Raw genomic sequence first — 14826 nt, 5'->3', positions numbered from 1 at the left:
TATACAACAAACAGATCTGAGAGTAGGGACTGAACAGCATTTTTTTTTTTTTTAAGATTTTATTTATTATTTATTTGACAGAGAGAGACACACAGTGAGAGAGGGAACACAAGCAGGGGGGGTCGGAGAGGGAGAAGCAGGCTTCCCGCTGAGCAGGGAGCCTGATGCGGGGCTCGATCCCAGGACCCCGGGATCATGACCTGAGCTGAAGGCAGACACTTAACGAATGAGCCACCCAGGCGCCCATGGACTGAATAGCATCTTAAACCAGAATAGACAGCTATCAACCCCAAAGGCCTTAAAACCAGAAGAACAACTCTGAACACAGGGAAGACGTAGTCAAGTTCTAAAAGTAGAAGATGAGGGGAAAATGACCAATATTTTTAATAACAGTTCCTCTGAACACTGATTCCGTTTATTTGGAACTTGATCTTTCTCCTACCTTCCCCAGAATGTAAGGCAATTACCTTCACTTATCTCTGTAAACAATATTCAATACTCCTCCCACATCAAAGCTGGCCTTAAGGGACAGGTTTGCCAACTCTCATTTTGAGCCTTCAACTCTCAGTTTCCACTTTCAACAAGGCATGGCTTCTTAGCTTCCTTGGGAAAGGTCAAATGGGAAGCAAGCAAGCCGCTTGCAGGTGAGCTCCACCCTATGGCAATCAGAGACTATGTCACAATACCAGCCAATTCCATGCTGACACCAAGTGGGGAAGATGGAAAAGGGTCAGGCTGTGGAAGTGGATGGCGCAGGAGAGCAAGCACTGGTCCCCAAAGATTGAATGCCAAATATCTTAGAAACATGGAAAAAAGACAGCAGCACTAATTCTATGCTTGATTTATCAGGTATGTTAACATAGCTCCATACCCAGGGGTCCTCCCCTCTGGACCAAGTTTGGTGGAACAGATTCTCACTCTCGTGTAGGGCGGCCCTAGTGGTTTCTGAAGGATAGTATTTCTAGGAGGGCTTGGTTTATTTCTTGTTCAAAAAGCCCAACACCCCTCTAGCCCCCTAGGACAGATGAGACACAGCTTGGCCATCACACATCTGGGGCCTGGCTTTCTGATTTTGTTGGGTCTTTTCGGAGAAGGACAATGGCAGAAGCCAGGGCATGTACTTCACTGAGGTAATCTCCCAAACAGCTTTGCAGGTTATAAAAGCACCAATAGGGGGGCACCTGGGTAGCTCAGTCAGTTAAGCATCTGCCTTCAGCTCAGGTCGTGATCCTGGGGTCCTGGGATCGAGCCCCACATTGGGCTCCCTGCTCAGCAGGGAGTCTGCTTCTCCCTCTCCCTCCACCCCTTCTTCTGCTCATGCTCGCTTGCTCTCTCTCTCTCTCTCTCTCGAATAAAATCTTTAAAAAAAAAAAAAAGCACCAATAGGAGAGAAAGGGAAGTGGGGTGGAGCATGGCGGTGGAAGAAAGCCATGGTCACCAAGGCAACTGAGTTCATCCATACGTTGACTCAGGAATTTCAAGAAATTCTAGTTTTTGAGGTTTCTTCCTCCCAGAGTATTTTCTCCATCTTCCTGGAGAGTAGACCTAAATCCAGAAACTACAGTATCACTACCTTTGCCTAGAAATCTCAGCCCCACATCTCTATATAACTCTTCCTTCTCTCCAGAAGAGAATATGGCATTCTTCTTTCTCTTAAAGGAGCTTTTTACTGATCCTTTATAGGAGTTGGTCCTAATAGTAAAAGCACTGGACTGGAAGTCAGGGAACCAAATGTTCTCGTTTACCTAATGACTTGGGCAAGTCCTCCTTTACCCTTTCTGGGTCTTAGGTTCCTCATATGTAAGGTTAGGGGGTTGGGAGGTAAGGGGGAGGGGTGTAATGTTTTTGTTAGTGTAGTGAACATTCTATGGACCAGCTCATGCTGTCTCCATTCTGCTCTTTTCTTAATTGTAGAGGTTAAAAAGCTAAAAACCACGTTTCCCAGAATCCCTTGTGAATGGGGTTAGATACAATTCAGGTTCTACTAATTAGAAGCAAACTCAAGATTAGATCAAAGTATGGCAGAGACCGTATTTCTGTCTCCTTCACTTGTTCCTGCAACAGCATTCTGGCTTCCTCTTCCAGTAAACTGGGCGCTGGTTCTGGTGGCAGCAGCCGCTCCTTCTTGACTCTAGCTTACTGATCCCTGGATAGCAGATTTAGAGCAATTAATATGATAGTGGCTCAAAGGTGGGAGTTTCCCTGGTGGGTCAAATCTAGTTTTAGGTCCTGCTCCTGAAGGACAAGCCTAGAGAATGCTTCCTCAACCTTTCTAGCAAATTTGTTAAACCCAAATCCCTATATTAAATCCCTCTCTATTAAACATACCTGTAGAAACCACTCCATCTGACACAGGATTATCAGATGATCCCAAAAGAATGGTTGTGAAGGAGAGAGGAGAACAGTTATTTACAAGGCATATTCTCTGCCAAGATAGCATCTTCTGGGGAAAATGGGCAAGATGGAGGAGTCTTAGAACTTTAAAATACATTTGTCCAGAACAAGCTTCTTTACTTCTTCGCTTTTTTATACCTCTCTGTACTTTCTCCCTCCCACTCTAACCCCAGAGTGGGGGTGGGGGGGGGCTGAACTGCTCACACAGGACAGAAGGCTGAGTCAGCACATGCTTTCTTTCCATCTCGATACGCTCTGCAAGCTTTTACTCTGCTGAGGATAGCATTACCTGCCCAACCCCATATATGTATTCTCTGGACTTTAGGGAGGTTTGGGCTAGAAAGGGTACCAAGTATCTTCCGCAGCAGCAAGAAATATGTTTACAACCTCCAGGTGAAAAAGAACCAGTCCTGACAACCCTGCGCAGCTGAGGAGTGAGGACAGGTTTGGCTGCAAAAGATCCCAGCTCTTCGTCTTATGGCAATCTCTGGTCTGAGCAACGAGCCACCAGCTTCCTGTAGCAGGGCTGGGGACAAACTGAAGAATAAGGTCAAATCCAAGGGGTATGGTTTGCTTGGCGGGAAGGAGGTACTTCCTGCCAGTCCTCAGAAGAGCTAACTGACCCTAGGAGCCACCACACGAGAAGTAAGGCTCTGTTCGTTTTCAGACTGAAGTTGTTCTGAAGAAAACAAAAGGTTCTAGCAAGAGGAATCTGTGTGAGACACACAGGCAGGAAGCAGAGCTGAGCCACCAGTGACTAGAATAGAAACAGGAAATGGGCCCAGGAACAAGCATACAGTACTGCGCGCTAGCAGCAGGGGGCCCAGCAGGCACCAGGCGGTATCAGGGCCGGAGCAGCGTGACTAAGACAGAGAAGCGGATTGGCTAGCCCTGCCAGAGAACCAGCGTTCTCGAGAAGGGACGGCTACTTGCACAAAGTACAGTCTGGGCAGATATGACAGAGGGGGTGGGGATTTCCTTTCTGAGACTTTTTGAGAGCACCTGGGCTACATTCAAGGGGAGCAAGCACAGATACACAGTCAGATATAAAGAAAACAGGTCACCAAGCTCAGAAAGGCCCAGCTTCTCTGAGTACCAAAATTGCTAGTGGCATTTTCGTTAGCCCCTTGAAAATAAGCCATCAAAAGCCTAGGCAAAAACTGTTGGCCTGTTTCCTTTTACCAGGAAATGTGACAAAAGGCAACACAGTGTAAAATTTAAATCCTTCAAGCATTCCAATTTTTTAAGCCTTCAGAGGATTTCTGTCACTCCCCCCAGTAAACCTACACAACAAAAAGCTGGCCTCCAAGCTCAGGTGGGCAGCAAGAACCTGGGGCTGCTCAGCACAAGTTTACCGAGTAGCCAGCTGCCTGGCCCAGGTGCTAGATGCAGACCTCATGCGCAAGCAGAGGCGCCTGCATAATGCCAGGCCAACATGAAGAAACTGGGGAAGTCCCAGAGAAAGTATTTCAGCTAGGTTTTGAAGCCAAAGTAGGAGTTTGCTGGGCATTAAGAGAGCGGGAAGGTAGATGGGCAGACATCTTTGGCACGAAGACAATGGCAGGAAAGACTGGGGGTTGTGAGGAGCTTGAGGCACACCCAGGCAGCTGGAGATGAGGCTGCACAGGTCTGCTGGGAGCTGCAGATGGCCCCACAGTGGGGTCTGGCCTGTAGGCATGGGGAACCAGGGCCCCTAAAGCACCACAAAACAAGTGGTGGTGGTCTCCGACTCCCATCCCCCACACTCAGAGATTACTTAAACATTACCAGACACAGTAAAACTCATTGTATTCCAAAGTCCCCAGCTTGATATTTCATTTGAAAATTTTACTCTCCATTCTCAGGGTCTAACTCCTTGCTTCTTTTTTTTTTTTTAAGATTTTATTTATTTGACAGAGAGAGACAGAGAGAGAGAGGGAACACAAGCCGGGGGAGTGGGAAAGGGAGAAGCAGGCTTCCCGCAGAGCAGGGAGCCTGATGTGGGGCTCGCTCCCAGAACCCCGGGATCATGACCCGAGCCAAAAGGCAGATGCTTAATGACTGAGCCACCCAGGCGCCCCTAACTCCTTGCTTCTAAACCATTAGGCAAATGAATCACCTGGGGATCTTGTTAACAGTGTTGGATTCAATAAAGCTGGGTGGGACCCAAGAACCTGCATTTCTAAGACAATTCCCAGGTGATGTCCATGCTGCTAGGTAACAGACCACATTTTTTCAGTAGCAAGGCTCTACTTGATTAACATTAGCATTAATCAGGACACTGTGCTTTAAGAAGAAAGGCACAGAACAGGACTTGCTCCTGTCCAACTCAAGGGGAACCAAAGAACCAAACTCTAGTTAACTTTCCACTTTTTTTTTTTTTAATTTTATTTATTTATTTGAGAGAGAAAGAATGAGAGACAGAGAGCATGAGAGGGAAGAGGATCAGAGGGAGAAGCAGACTCCCCGCTGAGCAGGGAGCCTGATGCGGGACTCGATCCTGGGACTCCAGGATCATGACCTGAGCTGAAGGCAGTCGCTTAACCAACTGAGCCACCCAGGCACCCAACTTTCCACTTTTTGAGGGGATTCCCTAGTTGGTCAGTTCTTCCAGCAGACCTGACCTATCATTTGGACACATTCCCTTTCCCACCCTTCCCTGTACTGCAGCTGTCCTTTTCACAACTCATCTGTGCCTCCATGACAAGAAGGCCTGGGAAAACAAAAGTGAAATGGAAATCCTTTCAGGACAAGTCTGGTAAATATATATATATATATTTTAAAGATTTTATTTATTTGACAGAGAGCGAGCGAGAGCAGGAACACAAGCAGAGGGAGTGGGAGAGGGAGAAGCAGGCTTCCCGCCGAGCAGGGAGCCCGATGTGGGGCTCCATCCCAGGACCCTGGAATCATGACCTGAGCCGAAGGCAGATGCTTAACGACTGAGCCACCCAGGCGCCCAAGTCTGGTAAATATTAAATGGCAAAGGGGTTGAGGCTTTTGGCTGAACTTGAAGAGAGGATCAGATTGTCTTTCTTCTGCTGGGTGGGATGCTAGAGGAAGTATTTCGTCTGAAATATCAGAGAGAGCTGGATTCAAATCCTGGTTCTGACCCTTAGTTTCTTCTAATATAAAAAAGGAGTGGTCACTTAGTGTATTTCAATTCCTGCTCTTCTAGGAGGATTGGTGTTGCCTGTAAGCTCTGTTCCTGGCCTCACTCTCCTGCCCTCTTAAGATTTGGATTCTAGAGGAACAACATAGTTCCCTCCCATTTCCTCTTTCCAGATCACTGGAACCCAAGTTCTCAGGGTCTGAGAACATCACAGTAGTAAAACATGAGTGCTAATAGCTACATTGTTATTAAGTGAAATCTAAAGAAGGGCTTGGAAACCCAAGTGATTAAAAAAAAAATCTGGGGCGCCTGGGTGGCTCAGTCGTTAAGCGTCTGCCTTCGGCTCAGGTCATGATCCCAGGGTCCTGGGATCGAGCCCCGCATCAGGCTCCCTGCTCTGCAGGAAACCTGCTTCTCCCTCTTCCACTCCCCCTGCTTGTGTTCCCTCTCTCGCTGTGTCTCTCTCTCTCAAATAAATAAATAAAATCTTTAATAAAAAAAAAATCTGTAGATAATTCAATAGACACGAAGAATCCTAATCCTATTCTCCACCTCATTCCCAGCATCAACGACCTCCACTCTTACACTAACCAGAAGAAACAAGTATGATGCAGGTCTTCAACAGCAGCCTCTCTGACTTTTCCAGTCAAGGGTACAGTGTCCTTTGTGAGCTAACCCAGTGAGTGCCCTTGATTCCTTTCTTTCACAACTCCTGAAAGATAAGTCTGTTTATACCCTCCTAACATTCTGCCAGCATCTTCACTCTTCTATCTACCTGCCTTATACACATGCGGGTCTTCAGATGAAGCGGAGGAATTTGGGCTGATTCAGCTGCCCCCTCCCTTCAATGCCTTTTAAGAATGTTCTTTACCTTTACACCTTTCCCTTGTTCATTTCCTTTGCTCCAGCCCTCAGAAATCAGGTCCTCTCCACACGTAAAAAGGAACACCATAACTTGCTTTCTGACAAATCCAACTTTATATTCTTTGAAATATAAATGTGATGTGGACCATCACCCCAACACACTGGGCTTCCATAAACAGGACACAATCCTGGTCCTCCTCCAAGCTCACCAGCTATCTGCTGGGCACTTCTACCTGATGACTACAGGCACTGTCAAGGGCTCCCACTGGCTCCTCCCTCCATAAGCCACGGCCTGGGAGGCCTCCTTCATTCTGTGGTTTAACTATGAATCACCCCACAGACCACTCTCCGACTCAACCCAGACTCAGCTCTTACTCAAGTTGCAGTCTCCTGTCTCCAACTAGGAGCTAAGCATTTGTTTTTAAACATTTCACTACACGGAACTTAACTTTTCCCCAAAAATGAGTTTTCCTATTAGCCTTTCTATTTCTGTCAATGAGATCTCTCTTTCTCCCCACCCCCCTTCAAGATCATTAAATTTTCTACCCACTTTCTCTCAGTTCTACAGAATCTTTCTTGCACAGCTCAGAACCGGGCCTAGTTGGCTATGCAAATGACACAGAGGGGTACAACTCCACACCTCTCGCCAGAATTATTTCAACAGTTTAACTTCTCCCCTTGCTTCCAGACTCTCCCCTTTTCAAACCACACTATACACGAATGGATTATTTTTTTTTTTTTTTTAAGATTTTTAAAATTTATTTATTTGAGACAGAAAGAATGAGAGAGAGCACATGAGAGGGGGGAGGGTCAGAGGCAGAAGCAGGCTCCCTGCCGAGCAGGGAGCCCGATGCGGGACTCGATCCCGGGACTCCAGGATCATGACCTGAGCCGAAGGCAGTCGCTTAACGAACTGAGCCACCCAGGCGCCCACGAATGGATTATTTTTTAAACATTAGTTTTATCACGTTACTGCTCTAATAGCGTATCTGCAGGCCTCTAAGATCAAATTCAAATGGCTTACTTGGCCCACCAGGGCCCTAACCCCTGTAATCTAGCTTTCCTTCCTGTTACTCCCCACGCCCTAGAAGCCTGATCCTGACCAGTCCCCCAGTAGCATCTATACTATACCCCACCCCTGGCTATACTTTTCCTTTCCAACCACCCAAGTATGTCCATATCTAGGTCATTCTAAACTTCTGCCATGTTTTCCCTCAACTATTTAGACATAAATGATCACCGACTTCACCAAACTAGGAAAGCACCCCATTGTAACAATCAGGCATACATTCTTCTACCTGTTTTACTAACGAAACAAAGAAGAATACTTGAGGGCAGCAACCATGTCATATTCAAATCACAGGCTACCTCAGAAGTCATCAAAGTTTAACCCTTGTCTAATGCCTGTCTGCCTTCTATAGAATACCCACAGCAAACAGTGTACCAGCTTTTACTCGGGGGACAGGAAATTTATCCACCTTTTCTTTTTTTTAATATCCTTATCCTCCAGATCACAAAAGAACTTGTGTCACACTTGGGCTTAAACCCACTGGCAACAGGTAGCCAGGTTTTTAAAGCAGTAATGTTAACTTGCCAGATTTTTTTAAAAAGACCTATTTATTTATTTGAGAGTCAGAGAAAGAGAGAGAAACATAAGCAGACTCCCCACGGAGCGGGGAACCTGACAACGATGGAGGGCTCAATCCCAGGACCCTGAGATCATGACCCGAGCTTAACAGACTGAGCCACCCAGGTGCCCCAGTAATCTTTGTTTTAATTAATCTCCAGATGATTCTCAGTGCATGCTAAAGTTTGAGAAGCACTGATCTACTTAATCTTTCCAGAGCCGAGCTTTCAATCCTATATCTATTTTCCACCACTGAATGGAAACTCTATCCCAAGTACACTTTCAGATTATAACGTAAATTTACAAATGTGCCTCAGTAAGAAAAAAATTGGGAAGCATTCATTATTCTAGGGAAACCACATACACTTGAATGAATCACTTAGAAGCTTTTAAAGATGTAACTCCAAGTCATTCCCAGAAATGATTATAATCAAAAGTCAGATACCAATTTTCAGATGAGACCCTTAAAGATTTCACTCCAAACTAAAGGAAATTAAAGACTTAATGAAACACCTAGAGATTTGCTTACCCATCCCTTACAAGAACCTTCTTACCATAAGGTGAAGTAGTAGCTATTTTACAAGATAGATGACAAACCCTAACCTCACTTCTTCTTAAGGCCACTGTCAGGAAGCACAAATAAATTAATCCATCTTCTAAAATGAAGTTTAGGCCTTCCCATAACAGGCTGTGATACCTGCCTTGCCCTCGAAGTGGAAAACAACAATCTTACAATATGGTCAAGCTGTCCCCTGTCAGACATACACTTTCTGAATGAACAATGTAATAAATACTGCTCAGGTTCATTCGTTCACTGAATTGGAGCCTACCTTATGCCAGGCACTATGATGGCCATGAGCAAGACAGAGACAGTCAGCCCTCACTGAGCTTGTGTTAAATAAGTAATTGAAATTACATTTGAGCTAAATACTGACAAAAAACATGGGTGCATGTTTGGATTAGTGGATCTCTAATGGAGAGTGGATCTCTCTAGGGCTCCAAATCAGAATCACCAGGGGCAGCTTCTAACCATAGCAAAGACCAAGCCTCATCAACCCCAAACAATTCAGAACTCTGTGAACCTCAGCCATTGGTTTTTAAAGAATATTTGCTCCCCAGGTAATTCTAACATGCAGCCAAGGTAGGAAACCACTGGTCTGGGGCATCATGTAATAGATGTTAGGGGCAAAAAGGTCAGCAACACAGTGCCTGCCCTCCAGAAGCTTACCATCAAGTGGAAGAGACCCAAGCGTAGAGGTATCAGCAAATTGCTCTGGTGACGTGAAGCAAAGAAACCTCAGATATAGGATAGTGTTTCTCCTGGTATAAGGATGGGGAAGTGATCCCCGAGGGCTATATAAGGTGCTTTTACCTATGGTACCAAGGTTTGCTTTCTAAAGATGGGTCCTCAGGCACCGAATCATTCTTTATACCTTTTAATATGTCTTAAATACTGCAGGGTTTTTTGTTGTTGTTGTTGTTGTTGTTTAAATAAAAACTGACTTTAGTCAGTGAGGGCATCATAGACATTACTTAAGCTGAGTTTTGACATTTGATTAAGAAGAAGTTTTCTGGGGCGCCTGGGTGGCTCAGTTGTTAAGCGTCTGCCTTCGGCTCAGGTCATGATCCCAGGGTCCTGGGATCGAGCCCTGCATCGGGCTCCCTGCTCCGCGGGAAGCCTGCTTCTCCCTCTCCCACTCCCCCTGCTTGTGTTCCCTCTCTTGCTGTGTCTCTCTCTGTCAAAATAAATAAATAAAATCTTTAAAAAAAAAAAAAAAGTTTTCTGAGGAAATAATCTTGAAGATGTAGTCTGAAATACGAACAAGAGGAGTTAGGAGGAAATGTGTATTAGGCAAAGGGAAGGGTCTGTGCAGAGGCCTAGAAGCAGAAAAAAGCATGGGGCCTTAAAAAACTGAGACAAAGTCATAATAACAAGGCAAAGGGCAAAAAAGGATGAAGTAGAGGTTCTCACAGTGCCATCCTGGCCTAGCAGCACCAGCAGCATCAAGGAATTTGTTAAAAATGCAAAATCTCAGGCCCCATTCTAGACCATTCAGAAATGGGGGGGGAGCCTACATAATATTAAGGATTTTGGATTTTATTCTAAGATTAATGAAAAATAGTTGAGAGGTTTTAAGTAGAGGGATAACATAATCAGGATAATAGCAACTAAATGGTTTGGCATTAATAGCTGAGCAAAAACTCCTCAAAATCTAATTTTTGTAATGATCAGGATCAGAAACCATAATGAGTCTTTAAATCAAGGGTCACAATCATAAAGCCCTTAGGGCTAAGTGGGTAAGGTGAATGAGCGAAGAGGAGGATGTGGAAAACTGGAGGCTGTCCTCCAGTCAGCCTAGCTTCTGTTCTGGAGCCAAACACGAAGAGGTGCCCCATAAACATCTGCTGAGTGAAGGAATACACCAGCAAACCTAGGATCCCTTGACACAACTGCTTCAGAAGAGTGGGCCCCTTCTAGGGAATCCCGACTTTCCCTTTCTTCAAATGTGACCGTTTCCCAGCCTGGCTAGGCAAATCTGGCATCAAACCAAAATTTCAAAGAATAACCACCTTTTGTTTCTTAGTCCAAATAGCAGAGGTATAAAAAGCAATTCAACAAACAAGATGCCAGTAACCCAGCCAGCTTACCTCCCACATAGAGCTTCTACCACAGAGCAAATGCCGCATTTGGATGAATCTATAGTAGAAGCCTGAGCTTGGGAATGCTCCCTGTGATAGGCTGCCCAGGAATAATCCTCCCCTGGGCCCACGAGGGTGCCAGTGCCTTCACTACGGCGGGTCAAGTCAGAAGCTCTGGATTTGACAGCACAAGGCTCTCAACCCTTAGAAGACATGCAATGTGTTTGTATGCTAGGCTTCTCAGGACTGAAAAATAACAAATACAGTTCTGCTGGAAGAATACTAGGAGCAAGCAGAAACTTTCTGATGGGGAGCAACTTAAAGCACCGGCAAAAATCCACTGATTTGGTTTCTTGCCACAGTAGCACCTCACCCAGATTTAGCTACAGACCACAGACGATGAGGGAGTAGTTTTATATTTCTGACTGAATCAAGTTAAAAAACACATCCCAGTGAAGTTTGGGATGCAGAAAAGGATTGCAACAGTCATTAATGAAAAGGGAACAAAGAAGGATTGCCTTATTCAGACACATCCTCACCCAATTCCTCAACTGAGAAAGTCAACAGTCTCAGGGGTCCTATCTGACAGTGGCTATTCATTCTGGCCTGGGATGCCTGCACAACGGTACTGAGGGACTCTGGAAACCTTGCCCTACGCAGGTTATGGCTCAGAGATCTTCAGGGGAAGCCAGGAGAGGCTTCGTGATGAAGAAAGGCTTCATGATGAAGAGAGTTCCTGCCTCCTACCTATTCCTTAAAGATCCAGAGACGATTTTCTCCCAAGTCAAAATAACTGAAGAGACAGGCTTCAAATCAGAGAATAAAAATTTCAAAAGAGGGGTCCCTGGGTGGGTCAGTCATTAAGCGTCTGCCTTCGGCTCAGGTCATGATCCCAGGGTCCTGGGATCAAGCCCCGCACTGGGCTCCCTGCTCCGCAAGAAGCCTGCTTCTCCCTCTCCCACTCCCCCTGCTTGTGTTCCCTCTCTCGCTGTGTCTCTGTCAAATAAATAAATTAAATTTAAAAAAAAAAAATTTTTTTTTTCAAAAGACTTTTTTATCTAGACATGTGTGGCTGAATTTCTATTTCTATTTACTAACTGAAGCAGGATTTGTAATGGAGGGTTTGCTACCGACGGTCTTACTAGATTTTAGAGCAGCCCATTTTATTCCTGTGCCCAGCAGATTAATTTTCAGAGCCTGACTTGCTCACATATAACCAGAGCTAAGACTAGGGGTAAATGTTCCCAGAACCAGTCTATTAACTAGTTGGCGCTGTCTCTCAGGTATCAAGTAGAGTCCCTATGCCCTCTGAGATGATGATGAGAATCTCTGACATTTATGGAGTGCCCACAATGCATGAGCACTCTATTTTAACCTATCTCATGTTAATAACCACTCAATGAAGTGGGTACTTTTAGGTTCATTTTACGGATGCAAAAACGAAGGCAGGGGAAGGTTAAGTGACTTGCCCAAGGCTACAGAGTTAGTGGCTGAGTCAAAATGCAGACCCAGGAACTCTGGCTCTAGAGCCCTAGCTCTTCATCAGCAGACTGTACTGCCTTTCTCAGGATACAGTCAGTCCATCCATAAACAGCAATCAAGCATCTGGGCACCAAGCACTCTACTAGACAAAAGCACCTATTCACACAAAATGACCAGAAAAACTGCTTTTACTCAGCCCATGCTCAATGGGAAAATCCATGCTGAATGCACCCCAGATCGTACCTCCTAGCTAAATACTAAGACAAAAACCTAGAAATTAAACCCTCGAAAGTAAGGTCAAAACAACCCTGAAACTTCTCTCAACTTTGATGGAGAGCAGACAGTGCTTACAATATCTTCATCTTCTCTGTCCCTTACCTGGGTCCACGCCTCCGAGCTCAAGATGTAAAAAATAAAACAAAACACAAAACCAAAAAACTCTAAATAGAGATCACCAAACCTATTCCCCAGGCAGCCAGCCAAAACAGACATTCCACAAGGTCAGTCCATAAATTCCTATTTAGAATTTTCAACCTGAATTCAAGGAATAGCTCATTGTTTATTTAGGTCATATCACCAAAACACCCAACCAGAAACCAGTTTTCTTTGCTTTCCTCTCTGCCCCATCATCTTTTAGAGGTTGGCAAGAATACTCACAGGCAAGCTTGAGGGTCTTGACTGAAGACTCAGGTTCATATCTTCTTGCCCTCCCTTACTGGAGGTCATTGAGGGGGCTGAGGATGCCTGAGACCCAAATGAATCTTGAGATAACTCCTAAAATAAGAAAAACAAATGCTGTGAAGGCCTGGTATTGATAAACCAGGCAAGTCTGCTTCATGGTGAGAGGGCTACAGGACTATCTCACAGAGGGCAGGTGGGAGCAAGAAACTGCCCAATTGTGCACAATATAATCCGAAGGCAGAAAAACACAAGGTGTGGCTCTTAAGACAAGAAGGTCAGTGAGCACCAGGTGACATATAAAGGGTTGAATCACTATATTGTACACCTGAAACTAATATCACACTGTACGTTAACTAACTGGAATTAAAATAAAAACTTAAAAATAAAGTTGTTGGTTTAATTAAAAGAAAAAAAAAAGAATGTCAGTAGTGGATTTAAGACCCGGAACAGCACCGCTGACCATTTATCGCCACAGACAGCTATTCCTTGGGGTTAAATGCTAAAGTATGACAAGTTTGCTGGTTGTAATATGGAGTCTGGCCCTGCTGACCATACCCACTGGGGCTCAGTACACAACTGAGCCCATTGGCTTATCAAGGAATGAAACCAATTAATTAAAAAAAAAAAACCTCATGTTAGAACCTATGCATTAAAATGAGTATTGCTTCCTTCAAAGACATTGCCTTGGGATGAGATATTTATTCTAATAATGCCACCAATGCACAGAATCTTTAGTGGACTGTCATCACTTGGCCATTTCTCCTCTTTTTTGCTCTTTAAAGAATAAAGCCCAAATCGTTATTTTTAGGCTTTATCACCGACCTTGTTCACAGACATGACGACAAATGAATTTTAGCTCTTGCCTAAAATCAAATCCACCTTCAACAAATGAAGGGACTTGGCACCACTGAGAATATTCTAAAGAATGTGACGTCAGCTCTGATGGCAATTTCAAATGAAGGGGTCCAAAATATTTTGAGCAATAGCAGAACGTAATGTATTTTGAGCAACAGCAGAACGTAATGGCAGTTGGAATGAATGTATAGTATAGCCTCCCAAAGTAACTTTTAAAAAAAACCAAACTCACTTGGATGCTCTAGTTCTGAATGCTAGTTTATAAAAACAAAAACAAAAACAAAACCAGTCCCATTATCTTTAATTTCTTACCAGTCTATGCAACCTTCCACTGCCTTATTTCTTCATCAGTAAGAAGAGCCACAGGTTTTTATGCCGTTAAGAAGGTTATGCCTTTATTAGTTCAATCAATCCAGTTAGCATGTTTACCCAGAGTTTATTTAATTGGTTTTTAAGTGCACATTAGAGACCCAATTTGTATGGCAAAGTTCTCCTGACACCATGCCCCAAGCTGTCTGTGGTCACACACAGGGAAGGGCGGGAGGCAGGGGGCACCTTACCTGTGGTGGAGGGAAGCGCTGCTGGGAATAGGCAGTTTGCTGTGGCTGCTGAGACTGGGGCTGAGGGTACGCAGCCTGCTGGGAAAGCGTCGAGGAGGCTGGCTGCTGAGGTTGCTGCTGCTGGTAGGGAGACTGTGCCTGCGGCTGTGAGTAAGGGGGCTGGCTCTGGGGGTGCTGTTGGGGGGTGGACTGCTGGGAGGGGTATGGAGTTGGGGACTGCTGATGTGGAGGCTGGGATGGCTGCTGGGAATAGGGAGGCTGAGAAGCCTGGAGCTGTGGGGGCTGAGACTGCGGCTGCTGCTGATAGGAAGGCTGGGCGTGAGGGTTCTGGGACGGCGGCTGCTGGGAGTAGGGCGGCTGCTGCTGCTGGGGGTGAGGACTTTGCTGGTTGTAATATGGAGTCTGGCCCTGCTGACCATACCCACTGGGGCCTTGTTGTCCGTAAGGAGGAATCTGTAGGAAAGGAAAGGATACTTTTAGCACAGACTCTTCTGGACGAAGGTATTCTGTCAGCAGCTACAGCCTGAGGATGGGTACAGGAAGCAGGCAAGCCAAGCCTCCTAATGAGAAGGCCCACAGTCTTTCCTACTATCCCTCTCTACACTGAGCCAGGAAGGACAGCCCAGCTGGGT

General features: G+C 45.3%; 1 protein-coding gene across 1 annotated transcript in view; it reads right to left on the bottom strand.

Moving 5' to 3' along the window:
• Positions 1–14826, bottom strand: part of ARID1A (AT-rich interaction domain 1A) — a 68759-nt gene that overhangs the window by 27296 nt on the left and 26637 nt on the right. Inside the window, 2 exon segments of the mRNA XM_021684144.2 lie at positions 12756–12872; positions 14195–14647. Coding sequence (XP_021539819.1) covers positions 12756–12872; positions 14195–14647 — 570 coding nt within the window.

Source organism: Neomonachus schauinslandi, chromosome 4, assembly GCF_002201575.2.
Source record: "Neomonachus schauinslandi chromosome 4, ASM220157v2, whole genome shotgun sequence".
Taxonomy (NCBI): Eukaryota; Metazoa; Chordata; class Mammalia; order Carnivora; family Phocidae; genus Neomonachus; species Neomonachus schauinslandi.
The sequence above is the reverse complement of the archived record's forward strand: the minus strand, read 5'-3'. Positions and strand labels throughout refer to the sequence as shown.